This window comes from Bos indicus, chromosome 4 (assembly GCF_029378745.1).
Source record: "Bos indicus isolate NIAB-ARS_2022 breed Sahiwal x Tharparkar chromosome 4, NIAB-ARS_B.indTharparkar_mat_pri_1.0, whole genome shotgun sequence".
NCBI lineage: Eukaryota > Metazoa > Chordata > Mammalia > Artiodactyla > Bovidae > Bos > Bos indicus.
In genome coordinates this window covers 48760541-48788491 of record NC_091763.1, presented here as the reverse complement: position 1 = coordinate 48788491, position 27951 = coordinate 48760541, and the positions used below count along the sequence as shown (strand labels likewise).

Here is a 27951-nt window from a genome sequence, read left to right as displayed (position 1 = left end):
ATATAATCAGTCTGATTTCGGTGTTGACCAGCTGGTGATGTCCATGTATAGAGTCAAGTTACTGTACAGCAAACATTTAATCTTTTGGAGTGCCAGGGCCCTAGAGAAGTAGTACCTCTTATGTCCATAATTAGGAATTATATATTTATTTTTAGCTCTCTGGGGGAAAAAATCTTTTAACATGTAAGTTTATTGTTAAACTTTTTGGTTAAGTGAACTGCCTGGATTGTTGTTCTGTTTTGGAGTTTGTCAGCAAAACTATAATATAAGTGTTTTGAAGGTAGGATTAGTGTCTGTTTTCTATATATATGTAAGAAACTTACCACATAGGAATCATTTAGATGGCAGTTTGAGAGGAAAAAAAAATCAAAGTCGTACAGATAATTCTTCATGTCTTTCATAAGTAAGACGAAAATGGGAAATGATTATGTTGGTTGTTGAATAAACCCTTTAATTCTGTTTGATGTATTTCTGTTGCAGTTTTTTTGTTTAAAAAAAAAAACAAACCATAGCTTTATTATGATATAATTGATGTAAAATAACCAGAGCATCTTTTCATGTGCCTTTTGGCTATTTGTATCTTTTCTTTAGAGAACATTTCTCTAGGTCTTCTACCCATTTTTTTGATTGGATTGTATGTTTTGTTTTTTTTTTTCCTGATATTGAGTTGTATGAGCTGTTTGTATATTTTAAATATTAAATCTTTGTCAGTTGCATTATTTGCAGATATTTTTCTCCCAGTCTGTAGGTTGTCTTTTTACTTTGTTTCCTTTGCTTTTATTGTTGTTGTTCAGTCAGCCAGTCATGTCAGACTCTTTGCAATGCCATGGACTACAGCATGCCAGGCTTCCCTTTCCTCACTTTCTTCTGGAGTTTGCCCTTTGCTGTACAAAAGCTTTTAAATTTGATTAAATCCTCTTTGTTTATTTTTGTGTTTATTTCCTTTGCCTTGGGGGACAGTTGTAAGAAAATATTGCTGTGATTTATGTCAAAAAATGTCTTGCCTATATTTTATGTTCCTTTGTATAAGTTTTATAGTGTTATGTCTAACATTTATGTCTTTAAAACATTTTGGGTTTATTTTTGTATATTGTATGAGGGAATATTCTAAGCTCATTGGTTTACATGTAGCTGTCGAGCATTGCTAACACCACTTGTTGAAGAGACTCTCTTCTCCATTGTATATTCTTGCTGCCTTTGTCATAGATTAATTAACTGTGGTTGTATTGGTTTACCTCTGCACTCTGTATTCTAGTCCATTGATCTATTGCGTCTGTTTTTGTACCAGTACCATACTGTTTGATTACTGTAGCTTTATAGTATAATCTAAAGTCTTGAAGGCTTTTGTCTCCCTTTGTTGTTTTTTCTTAGGATTGCTTTGGTAAGTCTGGGTATTCTGTGGTTCCATATACATGTTAGGATTATTTGTTCTAGTTCTATATAAAACATGTCCTGTCTTGGTATGGATTGCATTAAATCTTTAGATTGCCTTGGGTAGTATGTCCCTTTTGACAGTATTGTTGGAATCCAAGAGTATGAGCTTTGAATCATCTTCAGTTTCGTTTATCAATGCTTAATAGTTTTTACAATATGGGTCTTCCACTTCCTTGTTGAAGTTTATTCCTAGGGTTTTTTTTTTTTTCCCACAATTTTATATGCATGTGTTTTTTAACTTTCACTTTCTGATATTTCATTTTTAGTTCATAGAAGTGTACTGGATTCTGTATTTTAATCTTGTATTTTGCAACCTTGATGATTCATTTATTAGTTCTTCTAGTTTTTCTGTGGAGATTCTGGGATTCTTTGTATACATTATTATGTCATTTGCCAAGAGTGACAGTTTTTCTTCTTCCTTTTCAATTTGAATTCCTTTTTTGTTTTATTTTTCTTCTCTGATTGCTGTGGCTAGGACTTCCAATACTGTGTTGAATAGTAGCAGTGAGACATCTTTGTATTATTTGTGAGTTTAGCAGGAAGACTTTCAGCTTTTTACTGTTGAGTATTATATTGGCGGTGGGTTTGTCATAAATGGTCTTTATTGTGTTGAGATATGGCCTCTCTCTTTCTACTTTGGTTAGCATTTTGTCATGAATGGATGTTGATTTTTGTGAAATGCTTTTCCTGTATCTATTGAGATAATCATGTGGTTTTTGTCTCTTTTTTTGTTATTATTGTGTATCACATTGACTGATTTGCATAGTTGAGCCATTCTTGTGACCCTGGAATAAATACACTTTGATTATGTTGTGTGATCCTTTTTATGTATTGTTGGATTCAGTTTGCTAATATTTTATTGAGTTTTGCATCTCTATTCATCAAAGATACTGTCCTGTAATTTTATTTTTTTTGATAGTGTCTTTGGCTTTTTTATCAGGATGATGATGGCCTCAGTGACTTAATTTTTTGGAATAGTTTTGAGAAAGATAGTTACAAGTTCTTATTTATATGTTTCATAGAATTCTCCAATGAAGGCATCCAGTCCTAGACTTTTGTTTGCAGGGAGTTTGTTTACAGATTCCATTTCACTTTTAGTGATTGGTCTGTTCACATTATCTGTTTTCTTTGTGACCCACTGTTGGCAGATGTTTCTAGAACCTTTTCCCTTCTAGGTTGTTCAGTTTATTGGCATGTAACTGCTCATAGTATTCTCTTATGATATTTTATATCTGTGGTGTCAGTTGATTTTTCTCCTCTTTCATTTCTTATTTTGTTATTTGGGTTCTCCCTTGGTGAGTCTAGCTAGAGATTTGTCAATTTTGTTTTTTTTTTTTTTTTTTAAAAAAACAGCTCTTGATTTTATTGATCATTTCTACTTTTTTCAACATTCATTTCTCTCTGCTCTTAATTATTTCCTTCCTTCTGCTGAGTTTGGACTTTGTTTTCTAATTCTCTGAAGTGATAGTTATTTGTCATTTTTCTTGTTTCTTGAGGAAGGCCTGTATCACTATGAACTTCCCTCTTAGAATTACTTTCAATGCATCCCATAGATTTTGTAAAGTTGTGTTTTCATTTTCATTTTTTTAAAGGTATTTTCTGGTTTATTCTTTGATTTCATCATTGACCCATTGCTTCTTAGTAGTGTGTCATTTAGTCTCTGTATGTTTGTTCTTTCTTCATTCCTCCCCTCCCCCGTGGTTGATTTCTAATTTCATACCTTTGTGATCAGAAAAGTTGGTTGAAATAATTTCTATCCTTTTAAATTTGTTGAGGCTTGCTTTGTGACCATGTGTGTGATCTATCCTAAAGAATGTTTTATTCACCCCTAAGAAGAATGTTATATTCTCCTTTTGTTTTTGGATGTTGTGTCCTGGACACATCAATGAAATACAGCATATCTGTGTCATTTAGAACCTCTGTTGCCTTATTGATTTTCTGTCTGTATGTCCGTTGATGTCAGTGGAGTGTTAGTCTCCTGCTGTTATTGTATTATTGTTGGTCTTTCCCTTTATGTTTGTTAGTATTTGCCTTATAAATTTAGGTGCTCTGTATTGGGTGTATATATGTCAAGAAGTATAATGTATCCTTACTTGTCTGTCTTTATAGCCTTTGTTTTAAAGTTTGTTTTGTCTGATAAGAGTATTGCTACTCCTGTTTTCATTTTGTTTCCATTTTCTAGTTTAAGGCAGTAAACAATTGCATTGTTGAGAATTTTTTCCCCTAATAATAAATCTTTTTCTAAGAATACATTTAATATTAAATTTCTTCCAACTCCACTTTAGTTGAATCCCAGAGATTTCAGTGTTGATTTTCCATTTTCATGTAGTTAAATATTTAAAGAAAATTTCCTCTGAGAGCCTTTGGGGTCCCTTGAATATTTGGAAGTGTGTTGTTCAATTTCAAAATGTTTGGGAAATTTATAGGTATTTTTCTATTACTGATTCTTAGTTTGATTCTATTATGATCAATTGAGTGTATGATTTCAATTCTCTTAAATTTAAAATGTTTGTTTTGTGACCTAGGACATGCTTTGTTTTGATTAATGTTCCACCTGTAGTTGAACAGAATGTATATTCTGTTTTTATTGGGTGGAATGCTCTGTTGATATTATTAGATTCCCCTGGTATATGGTGGTCATTTTTCTGTTCCTTGTTGATTTTATCTAGTGCTTCTCAGTTGTTGAGGGAGAGGTATTGACTCTTACCTCTGGTTAGATACTGACTGGAAGATAGGCAGTAAATATAACACCTGAAATACCTTTCTGGAAGGGGAAAAAAAAGGTTCGTTTTCTAAATCCTTGTTTTAAAATTCCAATACCATATCAAAATGCACCATGGTTAGAAAGTCAGGGGAAGGGAAAAGGAAAAAAAAAAAGACTATGTCCAAAGGAAAGATAATACACTGTCTTATTTATATGTTTAGGCCCTGAGCAATTTTTGGGTGCTAGCTGAAAAAAGGGGTAAGACTTTGGAAGGGAAAAACCCATCTCCATTTTAATAGTAGGGTTTTCCTCCTCCCTAAAGTGAGAGCCAAAACAAAAATAAGGCATTTGATAATAAATTTTCCTGAAGCTTTGAAGAACAAGAAAGATCAGCGTGCCCTGAGAAGTGCTTTGGACTTAAAGTATAAAGATTTCACCCAAAGGGTTTTACTTAAGTGTGAGGCTTATTTTGTGCATAGTTCAAGCAGTAGAATTCATTGAGGATCTGTTAGAAACATGTAAATTTCACATTTATGTTTTTTGGTGGGTTTTTTTTTTGAGAGGGGCATAATACCAAACTTTAGATTATGTGTCTCAAGGCCTTTTCCCCTTCATTTTAAAAAGAAAAAAAGAGATTAGTAACTAAGACACCATTTATGAAAATGTTATCACTATTTACATGTTTTTGGTGGTTTACAAAACATTCCTAATGCATATTATCTCATTCGATCCATACAACCCTGTGAGATTTGTAACACGGGTTCTTTATTCTTTAATTTTGGAATCTCTAAAAGGTTAAGTGATTGTTTCCTCAGGTCATAAAATTGGGTAGAATAAAATTTAGATATTCTCATTCCTAATTAGCCTTCTTTCTGTGATACTGTGCCTTTGAAAGGATATATCTGTTTTCTTGAATAGAATTGACTTTACTTAAAGTATATTTTATTTATACTTTATATTTTATAGATTTTATATGTACTCCAGTGATCATGTGTTATACTATTTAATTTTACATAAGAATAAATTTCAGAGATTATTAGAAAGGTTTAATAAATTTTCAGACATTGACTTCATCCTGAATTTTCTCTTCCATGAATTTGTTTTTAGATATCCTTTGATTATTTGCCCATAGATAACTATGACTTCTTATATGTTTTTACCTTTATGTTTTGATTTCAAATTATTTTTATTCTTTTTCTGATTTTATTTTTATATTAGAAAAAGTTAGAAAATGTATATGTTAGTATTTGTGAAGTTTCTCTTGTAATTTGTTTGGTTCAGTAATTACTTTCCTCTATGGTAGAAACAGATGTTTTAAATTATTAAAATTTTTTTCTATGGTTGGTGTTATGTATTGTGAGATAACTTTTTAAAAATACATTTTCCAATCTGTTTAGTTGTATTTTGGTTGTTATATATTAAAATCTTATACCTTTTAAACACCATGTTATTTTGTTGTTTGTTCTGTCAGTTTTACTTTTATGCAAATGCCACATTACTTTTGAAAAATTTTGCTTTATAATTTCAATTATATTTTCATATATTCAGATATTTCATATTTTGATATAGTTATGTTTCAGTTATTTCACACATTATTGAAATCACTGTGTATGTATTAAACATTTTTCTTGAAAAGAATTTTTCTTGTAGACCTGTTTTGTCATCAGATTCATGATGTAAACTTAAATATGATTAAAATATGTCAAATATAAACAAACCAATGAAAATCAATATGTGTATGTAGATGTCATTGTTGAAGTTTAGTTGGAGTTTTTGACCTTTTTCTCTTACTTTATGTCTTTTCTAAAATTTCTTTATTGAAAGTTTTTTTTTTTACTGAGGAGGGAGGGACTTTTAAAACAATCCTATCTTAGACTTAGCCATTTGTAACAAGTAAAAAACTAGTATTCTGTGATGAAGATGATGATGTTGTTTTTATTATGATGATGGTGATGATACCTTCAATAATTGGACAGTAGATCTCATTATTGATTGGACAAGTTAATTTTATCAATATTGTAACCCTGAAGCATCCATATTGTTCAGTGTTTTGTGATGGTTGTTTGTTTTGTCTTAATTTAAATTTGTTATTGAGCTCAGTATTCTCTAGGAACTGTGTTTTTAGCAGAACAGGTTAAAATGTAATTGTTGTAATGAATGCTGATCTTATAATACTATTTATTTTAATTTAAAGATAAACTTTTTGTTGAATGGAGTCTACAATGACAGCTTTCCTCTCCAGAGTATTATTCATCAATGTGCTGGATAACTCTATATAAATCATAGCCTTAGATGTTGCTATTTGCTTTTGTAAAAGACAGGCTTTAATCTGAAATTTCTAAGTAATCAGGGCTCTGCAAAAAAATCTAATACAGAGCTTTTTAGATAATATAATTGAATGACTGTGTTCTGGAAATGGTGTTAGGAAGTAATATATAAATAAATAAAAAACATGTTGCCAACAGTCTGGGAACATATTTATAGCAAATATGATAGGCAAACAGTGAATATTATTATATAATTAATACACAGTGATGTAATATAAAAAGATAGGGAGTAAAAATTACATAGACATTCCCCAAAGAAAATACAGATAGTAAAAGTTACTCAGCCTTATCATTTAGAAATTCATGTGAGACCATCAATAAGAACCTTCTAGCAGCATATGAAATACTCAATACAGTGGTAATATCCAGTACATGATTAAGTAACTCCCATAGATTATTGGGAGAATGTTTGAAGTAGTACAGTCATTTTGAAAAGTAGTTTGATAATTTTTATCAACCAGCTTAAAATTGTTACTTTGATCCATTAATTCTTTTTCGTTTCTCAAGGAAATAATTATAGATATTTAAAGTTTTTGTATGTATTTATTATAAATAATCATTACATTTAGGCAGATGATTAAGTAATTTTTGATGATTTGTTTGATGAAATATTGGGCAGTTGTCAAGAGCTGATATTTATAAGTATTACCATATTATGGGTGAATGTTTATAACATTGTTAATAAAGAAGACATTGTAAATAAATATAATTACAGATAAAAACAGGAACACAATAACTTGTGGGTGGTTTAAAAAGTAGGGTAAGAATTTAAAGGAATATAGTAGACCTTTTATTTTAAGCACAAACAAAATTTTAAGTATTTTAGGAACATCTGAAGGTTGCTTGAAATTTCTCTGAGGCACTTATCTGCGTTGTGCTCTTTGCAAAGTTGGTGTGTAGGAGGGAGTCACTTTCATCAGTGTAGCCAGCTGCCCAGTCCCTATATGTCAGTTTTTGCTTTTTCTGCTCTTTTTTACATAAATATCCGGGGGGGAGGAAATATGCTATTTTAATGCTGCTTGAGAATTTGAGGATTCATAAATTTCTCAGACATATTCATGTATATTCCAATAATCCACTTGGCAGTTGTGGCCTCTGTGCTCTGGGGTTATATAATTTCCCCCTTTTGAAATAGTTTCCTGATTTTCAAAAATTCTTTCAAGAGCATGATATTTTTAAAGGAAAAGAAAACCTTTTATTCAGTTATCAGTTAAGTATTCTAGCATCAAACTCTTCTTCATGAGACAGTATATTCTGTTTTTCTTGCAGTGTCTCATATGCCATTAATCCCTTTTAGAATTTGAATTTATCTCTAGAAGTTCAATTTGTGCCTTACTTTATTACACGTGTTTTTACTAATGTGCTTAATCTTTTCTGTTTTGAACACATGAAATACAGTTATAACTCTTGTAAGTTCTTGTTTATTGTACTGTAATCTGTGCCATTGGTTCATGTATTTTAATATTCAATAGAAAAATGTAAAAATGCAAAAAACACTTAACATGTATAAAATACAAATACTACCTAACAAGTTTGTTTTAGAATATTATAAGCATGTTGTATCACCTCTCTCTGTAACTTTGCAAAATGTCATTGTTTGTATGTGTATATAGTATATTGTTTAATCATACATGTTTTACTATAAATTACCTCTGGCTGTGTGTATTCTTCTAAAATGTCTTCTTCTTCCTTAATATTATGTTATTGAGAGACACATTGACGTGTATATTTGTCATTGGTTTTACTCTTCTGTAGTAGTATTTTGAAAGAATGCTTTTGTTTGTTCTCCAGTTGATTTCAGTTATACACCTTATCTGAGTATATATACATTATTTCCATTTCAGTTATACATGTTTGTTTTGTTTTTGACAGTGCTGTTATGAACATTCTTGTACATATCTTCCAATGTACAAATCTAAGAACTTCTCTGAGTTATATGGAATGAGCTTCAGTTCAGTTCAGTCTCTCAGTTGTGTCCAACTCTTTGCAACCCGATGAATCGCAGCACGCCAGGCCTCCCTGTCCATCACCAACTCCCAGAGTTCACTCAGACTCACGTCCATCGAGTCAGCGATGCCATCCAGCCATCTCATCCTCTGTCGTCCCCTTCTCTTCCTGCCCCCAATCCCTCCCAGCATCAGAGTCTTTTCCAATGAGTCAACTCTTCACATGAGGTGGACAAAGTACTGGAGTTTCAGCTTCAGCATCATTCCCTCCAAAGAAATCCCAGGGCTGATCTCCTTCAGAATGGACTGGTTGGATCTCCTTGCAATCCAAGGGACTCTCCAGAGTCTTCTCCAACACCATAGTTCAAAAGCATCAATTTTTTGGCTCTCAGCCTTCTTCACAGTCCAACTCTCACATCCATACATGACCACTGGAAAAACCATAGCCTTGACTAGACGGACCTTTGTTGGCAAAGTAATGTCTCTGCCTTTGAATATGCTATCTAGGTTGGCATAACTTTTCTTCCAAGGAGTAAGCTTCTTTTAATTTCATGGCTGCAATCACCATATGCAGTGATTTTGGAGCCCAAAAAAATAAAGTCTGACACTGTTTCCACTGTTTCCCCATCTATTTCCCATGAAGTGATGGGACCAGATGCCATGATCTTCGTTTTCTGAATGTTGAGCTTTAAGCCAACTTTTTCACTCTCCACTTTCACTTTCATCAAGAGGCTTTTTATTTAGTTCCTCTTCACTTTCTGTCATAAGGATGGTGTCATCTGCATATCTGAGGTTATTGATATTTCTCCCGGCAATCCTGATTCCCGGTTGTGCTTCTTCAAGCCCAGCGTTTCTCATGATGTACTCTGCATAGAAGTTAAATAAGCAGGGTGACAATATACAGCCTTGACGTACTCCTTTTCCTATTTGGAACCAGTCTGTTGTTCCATGTCCAGTTCTAACTGTTGCTTCCTGACCTCCATATAGGTTTCTCAAGAGGCAGATCAGGTGGTCTGGTATTCCCATCTCTTTCAGAATTGTCCGCAGTTTATTGTGATCCACCCAGTCAAAGGCTTTGGCATAGTCAATAAAGCAGAAATAGATGTTTTTCTGGAACTCTCTTGCTTTTTCCATGATCCAGCAGATGTTGGCAATTTGATCTCTGGTTCCTCTGCCTTTTCTAAAACCAGCTTGAGCATCTGGAAGTTCACGGTTCACATATTGCTGAAGCCTGGCTTGGAGAATTTTGAGCATCACTTTACTAGTGTGTGAGATGAGTGCAATTGTGTGGTCGTTTGAGCATTCTTTGGCATTGCCTTTCTTTGGGATTGGAATGAAAACTGACCTTTTCCAGTCCTGTGGCCACTGCTGGGTTTTCCAAATTTGAATGAGCTTAGGAATGGTAGGTTTTAGTAATGGGGTATTCATATGGAATCTTACTAGCTTATCCTGGTTGATTTCTGAAGTGTTTTTATCTTATTTACAATGTTTCTTTTTATATGTATATATACACACACATGTATATATATATACACATATATACATGCATGTGCACATATATTTATATGTATGTATATATTTATTTTTGCAGTTAACATAGAAAATATCTTTTTGTCTAAATTATTCACTTTTTTCTTCTTTTTAAATATTACTTATTTTAGAAACTGAATCATTAATTTAGAGGATACAAATTTTTTATTAACTAGCCATCTTTTTTAAAGTTCTGTTTTTCTTGACTTACCATGTACTCTTCCCATGTTTTATTTGTTAAGAAAGTTATGCATGTGTAACATACTCAAATAGTTCTACAAAACTTATTGTTAAAAATAGCAATTGCTTGTCTTGTTTCTGCCCCATTTACTCTCCCCTGGAGGCCACCATTTTCAGCATTTTTGCTGAGTTTTCGGTATTTACCTCCATAGCTCTAAATCACCTGCCTTTATTTCTAGTTCTTAATTTTTATCTTCTTTGACTTCTCACTTTGAAACATGAAAATTTAGCTTCCTTTATTTCTTCCAGCTTCCAGCACTATCCAGACCTCACATGTGTACTCTTCCCTCATCTCTTTTATCCCAAATAAATAATGTCGTGCTAACATTATTAGGAAAAGTAAATGCATAGCTGAGTTATTTAGCAAACTATAATTTCTCTTCTTTTTGTTTTCTTTTAAACAGAGAAGGATGCTAGTAAAAGAAGAAGCAGTAAGAATTTTGAAATTGTAGATTTGTATTGCAAATTTGTATTGCAGAGGAGGATTTGTGGAAGGAGATAATACTAGTCACTAAAGAAGCCATAGATTCCATAAATGGGAGTGGATCAAGATGAGTAAGAATGACTAACCATCAAAAAGTACCTCATTGTGTTTTGGTTTCCATTTCTCTAATAATTAGTGATGTTGAAGCATCTTTTCATGTGCTGTTGGCCATCTGTATGTCTTCTTTAGAGAAACATCGATTTAGGTATTCTGCTAATTTTTTGATTGGTTTGCATGTTTTTACAGTACTGAGTTGTTTGAACTGTTTATGTATTCTGGATATTAATACCTTGTTGGTTATTGTTTCCAAATATTTTCTCCTGGTCTGTAGGTTGTCTTTTCATTTATTGATGGTCCCTTTTCTGGACAAAGCTTGCAAGTTTGATTAGATCCCCTTTGTTTATTTTTGCTTCTATTTATTTTGCCTTGGGAGACTGATCTAATGTCAAAGAACATCTTCCTTGTGTCCTCTCCTAGAAGTTTTATGTTGTCATGTCTTACATTTAGGTTTTTAAGCCATTTTTAGTTTGTTTTCACATATGTTAGCGAATGTTCTGGTTTCATTCTTTTACATGTAACTGTCCAGTTTCCCCAGCATCACTTATTGAAGGGACTATCTTTTCTCCATTGTACATTTTTCTTTCTTGTTGTAGGGTGATTGACCATAAGTGCGTGGTTTTATTTCTGGGCTACCTATCCTGTTCTACTGATCAATGTGTCTGTTTTATACCAGTACTATACTGGGCTTCCCAGGTGGCTCAATGGTTAAGAGTTCTCCTGCCAGTGCAGGTGACACAAGAGACAAGGGTTTGCTCCCTAGGTTGGGAAGATCCCCTAGAGAAGGAAATAGCAGCCCCCTCCAGTATTATTGCCTGGAAAATTCCATGGATAGAGGAGCCTGGTGGGCTACAGTACATGGGGTTGCAAGTGTTGAACACGAATGAGCAGGCATGCATACATAAACTGTTTCAGTTACTATGACCTTGTAGTATAGTCTGAAGTCAGAGAGTATGATTCCTCCAGCTCCATTCTTCTTTCTTAAGATTGTTTGGTATTCAGGGTCTTCTGTGTTTCCATACAAATTAAAAATTTTTTGTTCTAGTTCTGTGAAAAATGCCATTGGTGATTTCATAGAGATCGCATTGAACCTGTAGATTGCCTTGGGTAGTATAGTTTCTTTAACAGTATTGATTTTTCCAATTCAAGGATACGGTATATCTTTCCATCTGTTTGTATTGTCTTCAATTTATTTTACCAGCATCTTACAGTTTTTGCAGTTTAGATCTTTTGAGTCCTTAGGTAGATTTATTCCTAGGAATTTTATTATTTTTGGTGCCGTGGTAAATGGGATTGTTTCCTTATTTCCTCTTTTGATAGTTCATCGTTGATTAATACAGATTTTTGTATGTTAATTTTGTATCCTGAAACTTTACCAAAATCATTGATAACCTCTTGTAGTTTTCTGGTCGCATCTTCAGAGTTTTCTATGTATAGTATCATGTCATTGGCAGACAGTGACATTTTTACTTCTTCCTTTCCAATTTGGGTTCCTTTTATTTTTCTTATCTGATTGATATGGATAGGACCTCCAAAGTATATTAAATAAAAGTCCTACTCATTTTTTTGATACCTATGTTGGGTCATTCAGTTGAATCTCTTTTTCTTTAATCTATTAAATTAGATTTTCTCAATTTAAGTAAACATGGAGTTGAGTAGTATCATTTCTTTTCTGCTAAAATTACTAGTCTTATCATTTTCTTACTAAAGAGAGGATAAATATGTTAAATCCAAGTAGATCACTTTCGTTTTCTCACATATATTCTTTGTACATAAAATGACTCAACAGATATTAGTATTAAGTGGCTAGAAAGGTAGTTCTGGCTTTCTATTCCACACTTATTAAGGTTTAATTGTTAAGTGTGAGTAGTGGTCTCATATTTCAAAATTTGGCATTTTAGCACATTTTATGTATTTTAAAACTTTTCCATGTTACTTTTTTGTTAAAATTTATTAAACTTAGCATGAAAGTGAAAAGTGTTAGTTGTCCAGTTGTGTCCAACTCTTTGTGACCCCATGGACTGTAGCCCACCTCTGTCCAAGGAATTCTCCAGGCAAGAAAACTGGAGTGGGTAGCCATTCCCTGTCATGCAACTTGAGAAATTTCAAAGTTCATCAGGATATTTATTTATAGTAATTTGGCACAGTTTTTTTGTAACCTGTTGATATTACTTTGAATTTATAATAATCATAATTCAATTCTTGCTTTATCAATTCTATAATATTTGAAACATTTTCCTCCAGAGTAAAGTTCTCATTAGGTAGGGAATGTTTGGGTAATTCTGTTTCTTAAAATACAGATTTTGAAATGGAATAGTGTTCAACAGCAAGTTTTTAACATTTTGAAGAAGTTAGACATGATGTTTTGATACCTTTATATTTATTCAGTATTGAAATATTTAAATGTGTGTATTTTTTTTAATAGATTATCTTTCTCAAGGAATAGACCTTTCTGGAATAGAAGTGATAGAAAATGATCTACTTTTTGTTGCAAGAGCTCGACTTGAAGTGGAAAATCAAGCTAAGCGCCTACTGGAGCAGGGTGTGGAGACTCAGGTAATAAAAATAATATTACTTTTTTAATGTGAAAAATGTCATAATATAGATGAACATTTGATTTTGTGTTTAAAATAATGTATGTCCTTATTACTGAGGAACTGTGTCTATGATTTTAATTCAAGAGTAGGCATAATGTAAGTACAAGAAAAATTTTAAAAGTATGTTTATTTAATTATACTTAAAATAGATTCTAAGATGTCTAATGTGTACTATATATAATATGGAATGTATTTTAAATATCATATGTATATGTAGATAGATGGTTAATAGATGTTGAGTAGGCTTCCTTTGTCCAAGTCACTGGTACTCATTTAAGCTTTTCAATGACCCAGTTAGGATGGTATGACTGCTATTTCCATTTTACAAATGGGGAAACTGAAAGCTTGATAATTGGTCAAAGGTTATACATCTAGTAAACGGTTTAGTTTGCCACTCTTAATAATCACGGTGCCGTAAATTTTTTTAGAAATTTCTCAAGATTTCTCCTAAGATACCATTTTCCTGATGCTTAATTTTCTGAATTAGAACAGCCTAATGGTATTGATGTAGTAGAATCAGCAAATTAAATATAAATCTCAGTTCTGTATTTGCATTGCACCCAGATAGTTGCTCCATTTGTATTGGACCCAAATTTTTAATTCATATTCTTTAAACCAAAAGTTTTATTTTGAAAAATAAAATTTCATTTTCCACATTTGTATTGGACAGAAATAATTTTATAAATACTCAGTTCTTCAGTCTCAAAATCAGGAAATATTTGATTTCTGATTCTTAGCTGTTGTAGTTATAAATAACTGAATGTCAGTTATGTTTAAATGAACTTTTAAAGTTGATTATCATGTATATATAATGAAAAGTGAACAAATCGTAGACACACATGTAGAATGAAATACTTCAAAGTGAGCACACTTGTGAAATCAAAACACCGGTCAAGATATGGGACATTACCAGCACTCCTGGTGTCTCTTCACTCTGACTCACAATCACTACTCTCTCCTTTTCCACAGATAACTTTGATTCTAACTTCTAACCTGGAGTTTAGTTTAATCTGCCACCAATTATGTGTTAACTCTTGGTCTCACTATGAAGACAAAATGCTCATACTGTTGAAAAATACTTGTCTACATCAAATAAGAGAGGATACCTCATTCTTAAAGAAATATTCAAGGAATTCCAAGTTAGTTTTGAATTAACATGAATATTTCTATAGAAAATTGGTGCTGGCCCAGCTCATTTAGTTACAAGAAAGGAAGTAAGAATTTTTGTATTCCTCTAATGTTCGTAATATCACTACATCAGAGATTAAACCTTTATTTATATGTACTGTTTAATATTTTTTACCTCTGAAGTTTTTATTGCTATGTATATATGTATATGTATGCATGTCTTTGATTTATACAATTCTTAATATTTTACTGTATTTTAGAGTCATGGAAATGAAAACCAAAATGGTAGAAAGGAAATAGTATCACAGTTTGTAGAACTCAAATACTATTTTTAATAGAGATGGGGGAAATGATTATCATTTAAAGACTAATTTGTTTTATTACATTCTCATATATTTAAAATGGGAAAATATTTTCTAGGATAGTAGTTCCTAAGCAAACTCTATTTTATGTATGTTGTTACTTTATGTCCATTTTAATAATTGTCAAATATGACTTTACTTCAGTTTTTAAATCACATTGAAATTAAACTAATCAACTTTTAAGAAATTAATATTCCTTAAATATTGGTAGTGTTATATATGCAGATTTATGAAGTTAACCAAAAGATTATTTAAGTGGGTAAGTATTGTTTAGCCAATTGCCTATATCTAATCAATGAAATTATGAGGATAAAGAAGAAAAAATTTTTAAATGTTGTGCATCTATATGGGTAGATGTGGAATGATCTGCATGGAACTAGATCGATAGTTCTAGTTCAAACTAGAACTATCAAAATCGTTCAAAATCGTTCAAAATTAGAACGATAATTTTGTTGTATGTTTCAGTGTGATTTGAAGGAAAATAGATTCTGCTTAGTGGATGGGAATATTGTCTCTTTGTTAAGGCTATGCTGTGCTTAGTCTCTCAGTCATGTCCAACTCTTTGCAACTCCGTGGACTGTAGCCCTCCAGGCTCCTCTGTCCATGGGGATCCTCCAGGCAAGAATACTGGAGTGGGTTGCCATGCCCTCTTCTAGGGGATCTTTCCAACCTAGGGATCAAACCCAGGTCTCCTGCATAGCAAGCAGGTTCTTTACCATCTGAGCCACCAGTTATGTTATAGATTGCTGACATTAACCATTGATATTTTTAAATTCATTTTTCTTGTTAAACTCCATAGATATAAAGTAACCTTCTGAGTATAATTTGGCCTTCTCCATAATTTTCCTAAAGGGAGAAAATGTACTGTCTTGCCAGTATTAGCATTCTGGTTCATTTCACAATTTTTACAACATTGCTGCTGCTAAATCGCTTCAGTCATGTCCGACTCTGTGCGACCCCAGAGACGGCAGCCCACCAGGCTCCCCCGTCCCTGGGATTCTCCAGGCAAGAACACTGGAGTGGGTTGCCATTTCCTTCTCCAATGCGTGAAAGTGAAGTCGCTCGGTCATGTCTGAAACTTTAACGACCCCATGGACTGTAGCCTACGGGCTCCTCCGTCCATGGGATTTTCCAGGCAAGAGTATTGGAGTGGGGTGCCGTTGCCTTCTCCGTTTTACAACATTCCTCATGTGTAAATTGATATTTGTATTTATAGCATTATTTATGTCTGAATTTAGTCATGTGTGTCTATCTCCCTCAGACCTGGGTCCTCTGGGTTATTTTCACACAGTCAGGTTTCTGGCTTAGCAGGATGAGATTATACCCTTATCAGTAACGGTGTCCCTGAGATAATGTTCTCAGGAACCAGGATGTCTTAGCAGAAAGTGCTTGTGTTTTGGAGCCTCTTTCCTTTTCCTGCAGCACGTCAGAGGTGTCCTGCAGCTGTCCCAGCAGGCAGTATAGGAATTCAGGGTGAAACTAACCTTTATTGAATGCTCCTTCTCTGCCAGGCTTTGTGTTAGTCACTTTACATTTGTTATCTCAACCACAGTAACAATTATGTGAGGAAGATATAATTATCCACTTTTTAAGTTAAGGAAACAAAGGCCTGGAAAGGTTAGGAAATTAACTGCAGATGAGTTAGCTATCAAGTAGTAGAGTCATGGTCTGGGGTTGCTGCTTTTCCTCTTTCTTTAGTAGGACCAAGCAGTTTATTCTAATTATGTTAAATAATTGCATTTTAAATCATCTGACAATTTGTGAAGCAATTTATATAAAAACAGTAATTTTTATAGTGTTAAAGTTTCTTTGGGAAGCCTCCATGGAATGACTAATCTAAACCAACTCCTCAGAATTTTTGTTTTTCTCTGGCCAACTCTCTTTTTTCCATTTTCTGAAATGACTATTTTAGACTCTCCACTTTCTGTCAACCTTCCCCTCTCACCCCACACACCAACTAAGGCAGATGCTTTTAATTTCTACTTCACAGAGGTGCCTCTCTATATCCCATTTTTTGGATCCCGTTTTCTTGGGAAACCTATCTCCTTCATATTTCTGTCTCTCATGTCTTTGTTCTTTTACTCTATTTCTTCTCATCAGCATTTAATTATACTCCTTTTATTCCACTCTTCTCTGTATTCTCTGTTTTTCAGTCTCACAAGCTTTCTTTAGTTTTCCACATGTGCATTTTCCTTCCTCCTCTAGGGATTTCGAGTTCTTTTTATGCCTGGAACACTCTTTATACTTCCCATTAAAACAGAAGCTGCAGGTTATATATATTGGGTTCTCAAAATATATTTTCCCATTTATAAGAAATCATTGAAATAGTTAAGTTTATTGTTAATATTTATTACAAACATAGACTAAAATAACTATAGCATTTTAATATTGATGTAATACTGCATTCCTGAACTGTAACTTAGTTTATGGGCTCATAACCTGAATCAAGGTATTCAATAAACATGTGTCATTACTTGCATTTAATAATCAACTTCTGACATTAATTTGATTCCTCAGAAAAGTTAGTTATCTTCTTTTATTGAGTATATAGTTGGTGGCCATCATTTTTAATATCAATTAACTGTAAAACTTAAATTTACTAAAAGAAAATTAGGGTAATTTATTTCTGTAGCATTCTTTGTCTGAAACCAAAATTTTTAAAATAAATGCAGGTAACCTCTTTTTGATCATTACTGTTTTTCCCTATTTAATTGCTTAATTGTTCTGTATTCATTTGTAGGTTTTTATAGCTTTGTAGTGTTACAAAGTCTCTACTATAGTATTACAAAATGTTTGTCTTGGAAGACATAAACTAAATAATTATTTAGATACTAAGGAACTGTGTTTTCTTCTTATAGTACAAAACTGTAAGAAAACTGGTGACCTCACAAACTCATGCTATTTCTATAAGGAAAAGATTCGTAGTGATACCACTGCCACATTCTTTCTGCAGTGTTTAGGATTGATGACCCAGAGTACTTCTTCTGGTGAAGCATATCATTATCACCACATAAGAAAGAACATTCTTCAGTTTGACAGGCAGTTTTTGTTCCAAATATGGAGCTAGGTAAATGACCATCTGCCGCTGCTCCTTGACTCCTGTTTCTCTTTTTCACTGATCCTGAAAATCTTCCGTTGAAAGAAGCCAGACAAAGAAGAAGAGAACCTTATGGTATTTTCAGGATTGCAACAGACTCCATTACCTCAAGCTGTAACTAGCTTTCAAAATAGGTGACAGAGATTTTGATCTGGATGAGTTCCTACATCACCATAGATACCAGGCCCCCACACTGAAATGATGACATTTTAATTAGAAAGATGGCTTTAGCTTGTGAATTAGAAGCTTTTACGGTAAACAAGTACAGGGCTTTCTAGAGGTTCTAGAGTGGAAGGGGATCATGTGCTTACTTATCTTTAAGATTATCAGGAAGAAAGTCTCTCAGCTCTATGCCAGGCTGGAATCTCCCCTGTGGTAATTGTTGCCAGTACTAGGTGGTAAACATCCACAATCTGCCTTTTCCCTGAGTCAGAAAGTCTCCTTGGTCAGGTCCACACAGAGTACTGGTGCTTATCATTTGTCAGCTAAAAATACCATGACAGCATGATCCAGACAAAATCTCTCTAAGAGGACAATGTGGAATTGAAGTTCACTAAATAAATGTCTACATAGCATACAGTAACTGATAATGATGTTATGAACCCTTTTAACTTACATTGTTAAAGATTCTGAATTGTTTCCAGCACAGCTGTTGCTGCTGCCTAGTCGCTTCAGTTGTGTCCAACTCTGTGCGACCCCATGGACTGTAGCCTGCCAGGGTCCTCTGTCCATGGAATTCTCTAGGCAGAGTACTAAAGTGGGCTGTCATGCCCTTCTCCAGGGGCTCTTCCCAACCCAGGGATCAAACCCACGTCTCGCACATTGCAGGTGGATTCTTTACCATCTGAGCCATCAGAGAATCCCAAGAAGGCTGGAGTGGGTAGCCTATCCCTTCTCCAGGGAATTTTCCCAACTTAGGAATCGAACCAGAGTCTCCTGCATTGAAGGTGGATTCTTTACCAGCTGAGTTACCAGGGAAGCCCCTTCCAGCACAGAGAGGGTACCACTTCAGATGTATTGTGTTGAAGGTTTATGGAAGTTAAGCATTTTTCTAAGCTACAAAAGGAACTTTTTGGCAAAGTTGAACTCATTGATTACTTTCGTAATTAGTTATGGGAGTTCAGTTTGCAACAGGTTTTTTTTTTTTTTTTTATAATTCTTTTCTTCTCTGTGTGCCCAATAAACACCATAGTTGACTCAGTGTCAGTTGAGTCAAGTTGAATACCTGCTTTAAGAGGGCTAGCTTTCCTACTGTTAGTTGCTGGTTTCCTGGCTGGTCACATGAATTCTAGAACAGATCTCATTATTTGAATTTATAGGAACTCCTTTTGTATCTTTGGTCCCAATGTTTTTGCTGTTTACTAAATATAAAGTTCCAGTAATTTTTCAAAAATGTATGAAGCATTTTTCTTGACACACAATAAACAATTTGAGGAAACGGGCAAGATGGGTGAAGGGGGCCAAAATCTTCTAGTTATAAAATAAACAAGTCATGAGGATATAATGTACAGCATGGTCCTATGGTTAATAGTGTGTTGAATATTTGGAAGTTGCTAAGATCTTAAATGGTGAGATCTTGTGGTGAGATCTTTCTCACCACAAGAAAAAGCATTTTTGTAACTATGTATGGTAACATGTTAACTAGACTTATTGTGGTAATCATTTTGCAATATACACAAGTATCAAATTATGTTATATACATGAGACTAATATAATGTATGTCAGTTATATATCAAATTTAAAAATATATAAAAGATGATTACAGTAAGAGCTCCTCAAGTTACACAGATCCAAAGATTTCATTTATTTTCTTTATTTTACCAGCCACAATGGATAATTTGCCACCCACTCTCAAATGTTTGCTCCTATCACTGTAAGCTCTCCTTAAGTTTTAAACTGATCATCTAAATGTTTTCCCTAAAACTTAATAAATCTTGTTTAGTGTATATTTGCTATTTTATCCTTAAATTTGAGCAGACACTAACTTGAACTCTTAACTTTCTAAATCAAGGGTTGGTGAAACTACCATCTTTGTATTGTCAAGTGCTAATTCTTACATTTTTGTATGGTTGGGGGAAAAAAATGAAAGAAAAATATACAGCAGCGACCATATGTGGCCTGTGTGGCTGCCAAAACATGAACTGTTTGGTGTCTTGCCCTTTAAGGACCCTAAGCATGTGCTGATCCCTGCTTTAAATGATTGTATTATCTTCATGCTGGGTGCTTTATCATGTTCTGTCCTTACATCCTTTCTTCCAGCTCTGGTTCCTCTTTTTTTATGCTAAATGTAAAGTAGTAGTAGTTTTCTTATTTTTATATTTTTCAGTCATGATCTTTTCTTATTCTTTGATATAATCTCTTGTCATGAACAACCCACAGTAACGTTGGTTGCTTTGTTATTTTACTGCTATTTTGCAGTGTAGATTCACATCTAACTAACTGCTTTTAGCCTTAAATTAAGGTCTTAGTTTTTCAGTTCACTGAACTGTGAATAATTTTTTTCAATAACTGCGTGAATTTTTATTGTATTTCATACAGAGTTCTGTCGCTACTCTTTGCTTAAAATTTGGTAATCACTCTTTATGTGTAATTGTCTATTCTTCAAAAATTCAGAATTTTTGTATTTGGATAACTTTTATTTTACTCAATTTAAACAATCTTATGCTGACTTTTTATTAGAGTAGTAAATACTAAAGTTTTTATTTTGTAGTTTGGAAACTACAAAGAACCAGAACCAGATAACCATTTTGCATCACTGTGGATTAATTTGCACTGTCCATAGTTTTATACAATTGGAGGCATACAGTGTGTTCTTTCTTGTGTCCGGTTCTATCCATTCAATATTATTATTTTGACATTGATTCCTGTTGTGTATATTGGTAGTTTTGTATTATTTTTGTTGCTAATTAAAATTGCATTGTATTTAAGATCATGGCATCTGGTACCATCACTTCATGGGAAATAGATGGGGAAACAGTGGAAACAGTGAAAGCCTTTATTTTTGGGGGCTCGAAAATCACTGCAGATGGTGATTGCAGCCATGAAATTAAAAGACGCTTACTCCTTGGAAGGAAAGTTAGGACCAACCTAGATAGCACATTCAAAAGCAGAGACATTTCTTTGCCAAAAAAGGTCTGTCTAGTCAAGGCTATGGTTTTTCCAGTGGTCATGTATGGATGTGAGAGTTGGACTGTGAAGAAGGCTGAGCGCCGAAGAATTGATGCTTTTGAACTGTGGTGTTGGAGAAGACTCTTGAGAGTCCCTTGGACTGCAAGGAAATCCAGCCAGTTCATTCTAAAGGAGATCAGTTCTGGGTGTTCTTTGGAAGGATGGATGCTAAAGCTGAAACTCCCAATACTTTGGCCACCTCATGTGAAGAGTTGACTTACTGGAAAAGACCCTGATGCTGAGAGGGATTGGGGGCAGGAGGAGAAGGGGATGACAGAGGATGAGATGGCTGGATGGCATCACCGACTCAATGGACGTGAATCTGGGTGAACTCCGGGAGTTGGTGATGGACAGGGAGGCCTGGCTTGCTGCGATTCATGGGGTCGTGAAGAATTGGACACGACTGAGCGACTGAAGTGAACTGAACTGAACTGAATTTATCTATTCACTTACTAACAGGCATTGGGTTATTTCTAGTTCAGGGCTATTGCAAACAAGTGGCCATGTATAGTCAGGTGCCTGTCTCTGTGTCAGCATGTTTCCTTTTCCTTGAGTAAATGTCTAAGGCAAAAAATGGTTGGGTTTTTGCAAGGAATGATATGTTTACTTTCTATAGAGACTGCTAGTTTTCCAAAGTAGTTCCATTGTTTTACTGCCCCACGTAAGTAGGTTAGAATTTTTGTTCCTCTAGATTGTCACCAAAATCTGATGTTGGCAGTCTTTTAAATTTTAGCTATCTTAATGGGGGTATAAGATTCTCACTGTGGTTTTAATTTGCCCTTTCTTAATTGCTGATGTAACCAACTTTTCAAATGCCTAACAGTGAAAGATATTTGACTAACAGACTTTATTGTCTTCTTACTGATTTGTAAGAATTCTTAATGTATTCTGGGTACCAGTCTCTTGTCATACATGTGAACTGTAAATATTTTGTCCTATCCTATGGCTTGCCTTTTTTTCTTTTAGCATTGTTATTAAGGTGTAATTTATATTTCATAACATTTGTGCACTTAAGCATATAGTTTGATAAGTTACTAAATTTTTGCATTTGTGCAACTGTTTCACAGTCCAGGTATTTTTTTTTTCTTAAGCTACTGTCACCACCAAATAGTTCCCTCATGACTGTTTGTAGTCAATTCTTCCTCCTGCCCCCAAACCCAGGGAATCACGGATGTGCTTTCTATCTCTCTACATAGTTGCCATTTTCTAAAAGTGTCATACAAATGGAACCATACAGTAGGCCATCTTATGTATGTAGCTTGCTTCACTTAGCATGTTTATATAGCTTCATCTGTGTTGTTGCATGTATGGTGGTGGTGGTTTAGTTGCTAAGTCATGTTTGCCTCTTGTGACCCCATGGACTGTAGCCCGCCAGACTCCTCTGTCCATGGGATTTCCCAGGCAGGAATACTGGAGTGGGTTGCCCTTTCATTCTCAAGGGGGATCTTCTGAACCCAGAGATCAAACCCAGGTCTTCTGTATTGCAGGTGAATTCTTAACCAACTGAGCCACAGTTCTTTCCCACTGTTGCATGTGTTCAGTTCAGTTCAGTTGCTCAGTCGTGTCCGACTCTTCACGACCCCATGAATCGCAGCACGCCAGGCCTCCCTGTCCATCAACTCCCGGAGTTCACTCAGACTCATGTCCATCGAGTCAGTGATGCCATCCAGCCATCTCATCCTCTGTCGTCCCCTTCTCCTGCCCCCAATCCCTCCCAGCATCAGAGTCTTTTCCAATGAGTCAACTCTTCGCATGAGGTGGCCAAAGTACTGGAATTTCAGCTTTAGCATCATTCCTTCCAAAGAAATCCCAGGGCTGATCTCCTTCAGAATGGACTGGTTGGATCTCCCTGCAGTCCAAGGGACTCTCAGGAGTCTTCTCCAACACCACAGTTCAAAAGCATCAATTCTTCGGCGCTCAGCCTTCTTCACAGTCCAACTCTCACATCCATACATGACCACAGGAAAAACCATAGCCTTGACTAGACGGACCTTTTTTGGCAAAGTAATGTCTCTGCTTTTGAATATGCTATCTAGGTTGGTCATAACCTTCCTTCCAAGGAGTAAGCGTCTTTGAATTTCATGGCTGTAAGTACTTCTTTTTACTGCTGACTGAATAATGCCGCCTTGTTTTTCCCCTTGACATTATCTTTTATTTTTTAATTTTTTTTAGTTTGGATTGTGTCTTGTTTCTTCTTGTTGTTGTTTTTTTTTTTTAATATTTATTTATTTTGGCTGCATTGGGCTCAGTAGTTGAGATATGCAGACCCTAAAGGCTTAGTTCCCAGCCCACAGAGTGAGCTCATGTCCTCTGCATTGCAAGGCCGATTCTTAACTACTGGACCACCAGGGAAGTCCCTGTTTCTTGTTTCTTTTTAAAAATGTTAAGTATAGTTGATTTATAATATTATATTGGTTTCAGGCATACAACACAGTGGTTCAGTATTTTTATAGATTATACTCTATTTAAATTTATTGTAATATAATGGCTATTTTCCCCTTTTCTCTACAGTATATCCTTGTTGCTATTTCCTGTTTTTTGATCAGGCCTACTTGATCAGGCTTTTATTAACTTATTTTTTTTTCCAAAAGATGTAATCTTTTATGAAGAGCAAATTTTTTTAGTTTTGATAAAGGCCAGTTTACCCATGCTTTCATTTGCATGTTATATAAGAAAGTTTTGCCTACCTTAATGTTGGAAAGCTTTCCTCCTGTGTTTTCTTTTAGAAGTTTATAATTTTATGTTTTAAGTTTAATTTTTATGTACAATGTTTAGAGTTCATTTTTTTCTTATGGACATACACAATTGTTTGAGCACCTTTTGTTGAAAAAGATTATTTTTTTCTTCCATTGAATTATTTCATTGTGAATTTGAATGTATTTTGGCACCTTGAGAACATTTAATTCACAGTCTTTCTCCTAATGGTCTTAATATCTATTGATGATTTTTGCACAAATCTTTTAATTTTTTTCAATCGAGATTGTGAAAGAGTGATTTTCTGTTTTTATTATTAGTTTGTACTTGTTAGCTGTGATTCTTTTGTAAAGAAGAATTTTTTCTCACTAATTGAAAGGGTAGTTGGTTACCTTGAACTGCAGTTCTTTTTTAAAATGATGGATAAATATTTAGATTTTGCACTTTTATTACCAACTTACACAGTAAGGAGTTTATATATTAAGTCCCCTCCCTGGTAGCAAATGGGGCATAATTTGGTTTTCTCTTTTTTTTTTAAGTATTGTTATGGATTCACATGTTTTTATGTATTGTGTTTTCATCAGTTTGGTGCTGGACGAAACTGAGAGTACTGTAGCAACAAGCTAGACTAACAGTGTTTTAAACAGGGGTTTGTCTGGATGTGGGTGGTGCTAACATTGCTTCAGCTACTTCACAAGCATGCAGGTCTCTCTTTCCATTCTGCCTTCCTTAGTGTCCCCTTGCTTGTCATATCATGGTCACAAGATAGCTGTCACACTGCAGGCATTAATCCATGTTCACAGGGTGGAGATGGAGCAGTGTCAGCTGCCAGCCAAAAGACATGTTACAGAATCCTTTTTGAAAATTGCCTCAGCAGACGTATTGTTATATCTCACTGACCAGATAGGTCTTGCAGTCACCCCAAGTGTCCAGGGGACTATGAAGACAAGAACCTGACAAAGAGGAACAAAATTGTCAACATTGGCTTAAGCTGATCATGAAGTGTGTGCACATTGACATCCATGAAGAAAGTTAGGTTTTAATAATAAGAAAAAAGGAGGGAAAGAATTTTTCAGTTCAGTTCAGTTCAGTCGCTCAGTCATGTCTGACTTCGCGACCCCATGAATCACAGCACGCCAGGCCTCCCTATCCATCACCAACTCTAGGAGTTCACTCAAACTCACGTCCATTGAGTCAATGATGCCATCCAGCCATCTCATCCTCTGTCGTCCCCTTCTCCTCTTGCCCCCAATCCCTCCCAGCATCAGGGTCTTTTCCAATGAGTCAACTCTTCGCATGAGGTGGCCGAAGTACTGGAGTTTCAGCTTTAGCATCATTCCTTCCAAAGAAATCCCAGGGCTGATCTCCTTGAGAATGGACTGGTTGGATCTCCTTGCAGTCCAAGGGACTCCCAAGAGTCTTCTCCAACACCACAGTTCAAAAGCATCAATTTTTTGGCTCTCAGCCTTCTTCACAGTCCAACTCTCACATCCATACATGAACACAAGAAAAACCATAGTCTTGACTAGACGAACCTTTGTTGGCAAAGAAATGTCTCTGCTTTTGAATATGCTATCTAGGTTGGTCCTAACTTTCCTTCCAAGGAGTAAGCGTCTTCTTATTCATGGCTGCAGTCACCATCTGCAGTGATTTTGGAGCCCAGAAAAATAAAGTCTGACACTGTTTCCACTGTTTCCCCATCTATTTCCCATGAAGTGATGGGACCAGATGCCATGATCTTCGTTTTCTGAATGTTTAGCTTTAAGCCAACTTTTCACTTGTGGTGTCATCTGCATATCTGAGGTTATTGATATTTCTCCCGGCAATCTTGATTCCAGCTTGTGCTTCTTCCAGCCCAGCGTTTCTCATGATGTACTCTGCATAGAAGTTAAATAAGCAGGGTGACAATATATAGCCTTGACGTACTCCTTTTCCTGTTTGGAACCAGTCTGTTGTTCCATGTCCAGTTCTAACTGTTGCTTCCTGACCTGCATACAAATTTCTCAAGAGGCAGATCAGGTGGTCTGGTATTCCCATCTCTTTCAGAATTGTCCACAGTTTATTGTGATCCACACAGTCAAAGGCTTTGGCATAGTCAATAAAGCAGAAATAGATGTTTTTCTGGAACTCTCTTGCTTTTTCCATGATCCAGCGGATGTTGGCAATTTGATCTCTGGTTCCTCTGCCTTTTCTAAAACCAGCTTGAACATCAGGAAGTTCACGGTTCACATATTGCTGAAGCCTGCTTGGAGAATTCTGAGCATTACTTTAGTAGCGTGTTAGGGAATACCTAATAATGGCTGCCATAAATATATCTGGTAAAACAAGGAATGACTAGAATTATTATATTGTATTGCTTTATTTAAAAGTAAGCCACATATGCACATTTAAGTTAAAAATTTGTGTTTAAGTAAGATTTGGGTGCTTGCAATATTAATGTCTCATGATTGCTTTTGTTTTCCTCTAAAATTCATTTTATTATTGAACACATTTTTAGTGTCCTTGAAATATTATCTGCTATTATCTAAATGTGATGAGAATATTATTCTGAGTACTGGCATCACTTTAAAACTTCTACTTAATGCCAATATAATTTGTGTGGACTGTGCACTCCAGATTCATTTGATAAAAAAAATTTGAAAGTTAAAAGGACCGTTTTTTGTATATTGATCTTTTTTACCTTCTCTGTTTTTTAAGACTCTCTCTGTGTTATTCTTTTTTGCAGAACTTTCCTCTTTCAATGCATGTTCACTTTCATTCTTTATTTTCCTTTTTCTTTTTACACTCATTTCCCCCAGTCCTTTTTCCCTACTGCTTCTCAAAAAAGGCTAGAATAAAGTTGATTTTTGGTTGATAAGATCATACTGCACTATTAAGTGTTCTTCTTAGTTTCTTAATTTCATTTGGGTTATGCACTGTTGACTGCTGATTGTTAACAGGTTCTGAAATAATTATATTAGGTTAGCTGAGAAGTACATATCAAGCATTAGTGGACTGCATGCTACTGAATCAGAAAAGCCTCTGGTAAGCTCTGGATCACAACCGAGATAGTTAATATAATTCTTGCCTTTAAATTGCATTATTTAATGTGATTCTCTCTTCCTTCAATACTTGTAATCTCCCTTGGGGCTCCATTAAGTCTTCAATGTTTTAGACATAGCTTCAAAAAAGTATCCAATGTATGTATCATGTTAGGGTACAGAGATATTATAAATTGCTATAAATATTTTGACCTGTTATATATACTTGTTATGTATAAAGTGTTGTGAATTTATTAACACTACTCTTGAGAAATAAAATATTTGGATTTTAGAATTCCTCAGTTATTGTGCATGATTAAGTTGCTGTGCTTTTTACTGTATTAAATTTACCTGAAAACTAGCCTACTTCTATTAAATACATATTCTACTGAGGGAGTGGTTTAAAAAATTATCTACTTAGTGATAAAAATTCTTAGATTTGTATCCTTTCTATGCTATAAAAAATAAAATAATAAGCTTTTTTTTCCCCTCTATATATTGGAAGATACTTGTTCTTTAAATTTTTGCTTGAACTGGCTTTGCATTTTTCTCACTATAACCTCTGTGTTTTTCAGAGACTGGGGACATGTAGATGATTTCCCTCCCCTCCTCCCTCTCCACCTTTCTCCATCACTCCCCCTTTTAAATGTGATTCTGAGGGTTCTTATTTTTGTCTTATTTTAGTTGAGCATGAAATGGCTTACTAATAAGACTTTGAGGAAATACTGTAGTCCTGAAAACATACTAATAACCAAAACAGAATAGCAGCAGGGAATTTTATATTCTCTATTTGTCCTTTTCCTTCCCTCAGCTCATTGTATTTTTTTATGTGTTAAACCTGTGGCTCAGACAGTAAAGAATCCGCCTGCAGTGCGGGATACCTGGATTTGATCTGATCTCTGGGCTGGGAAGATCCTCTGGAAGAGGGCATGGCAACCCACTCCAGTATTCTTGCCTGGAGAATCCCCATGGGCAGAGGAGCCTGGCAGGCTATAGTCCATGGAGTCTCAAAGAGTAGGACACTACCAAGTAACTAAGCATATCTATTAATTATATGAAACCTAAAGAAAGAGAAGTTACCTGCTAAAGAGTTAGTTCATTAGGGAAAAAAGTAAAATGTGATGGTTAGTCTTTTTGGCACAAAGATTATTTGATCCTTGCAG

General features: G+C 34.7%; 1 protein-coding gene across 4 annotated transcripts in view; it reads left to right on the top strand.

Moving 5' to 3' along the window:
- Positions 1-27951, top strand: part of COG5 (component of oligomeric golgi complex 5) — a 281625-nt gene that overhangs the window by 111282 nt on the left and 142392 nt on the right. For all 4 annotated transcript variants that reach the window (XM_070787248.1, XM_070787249.1, XM_070787250.1 and 1 more), the window contains one exon: positions 13148-13278. In XM_070787248.1, the coding sequence (XP_070643349.1) occupies positions 13148-13278 (131 nt within the window). The remainder of the gene's footprint in view (positions 1-13147; positions 13279-27951) is intronic.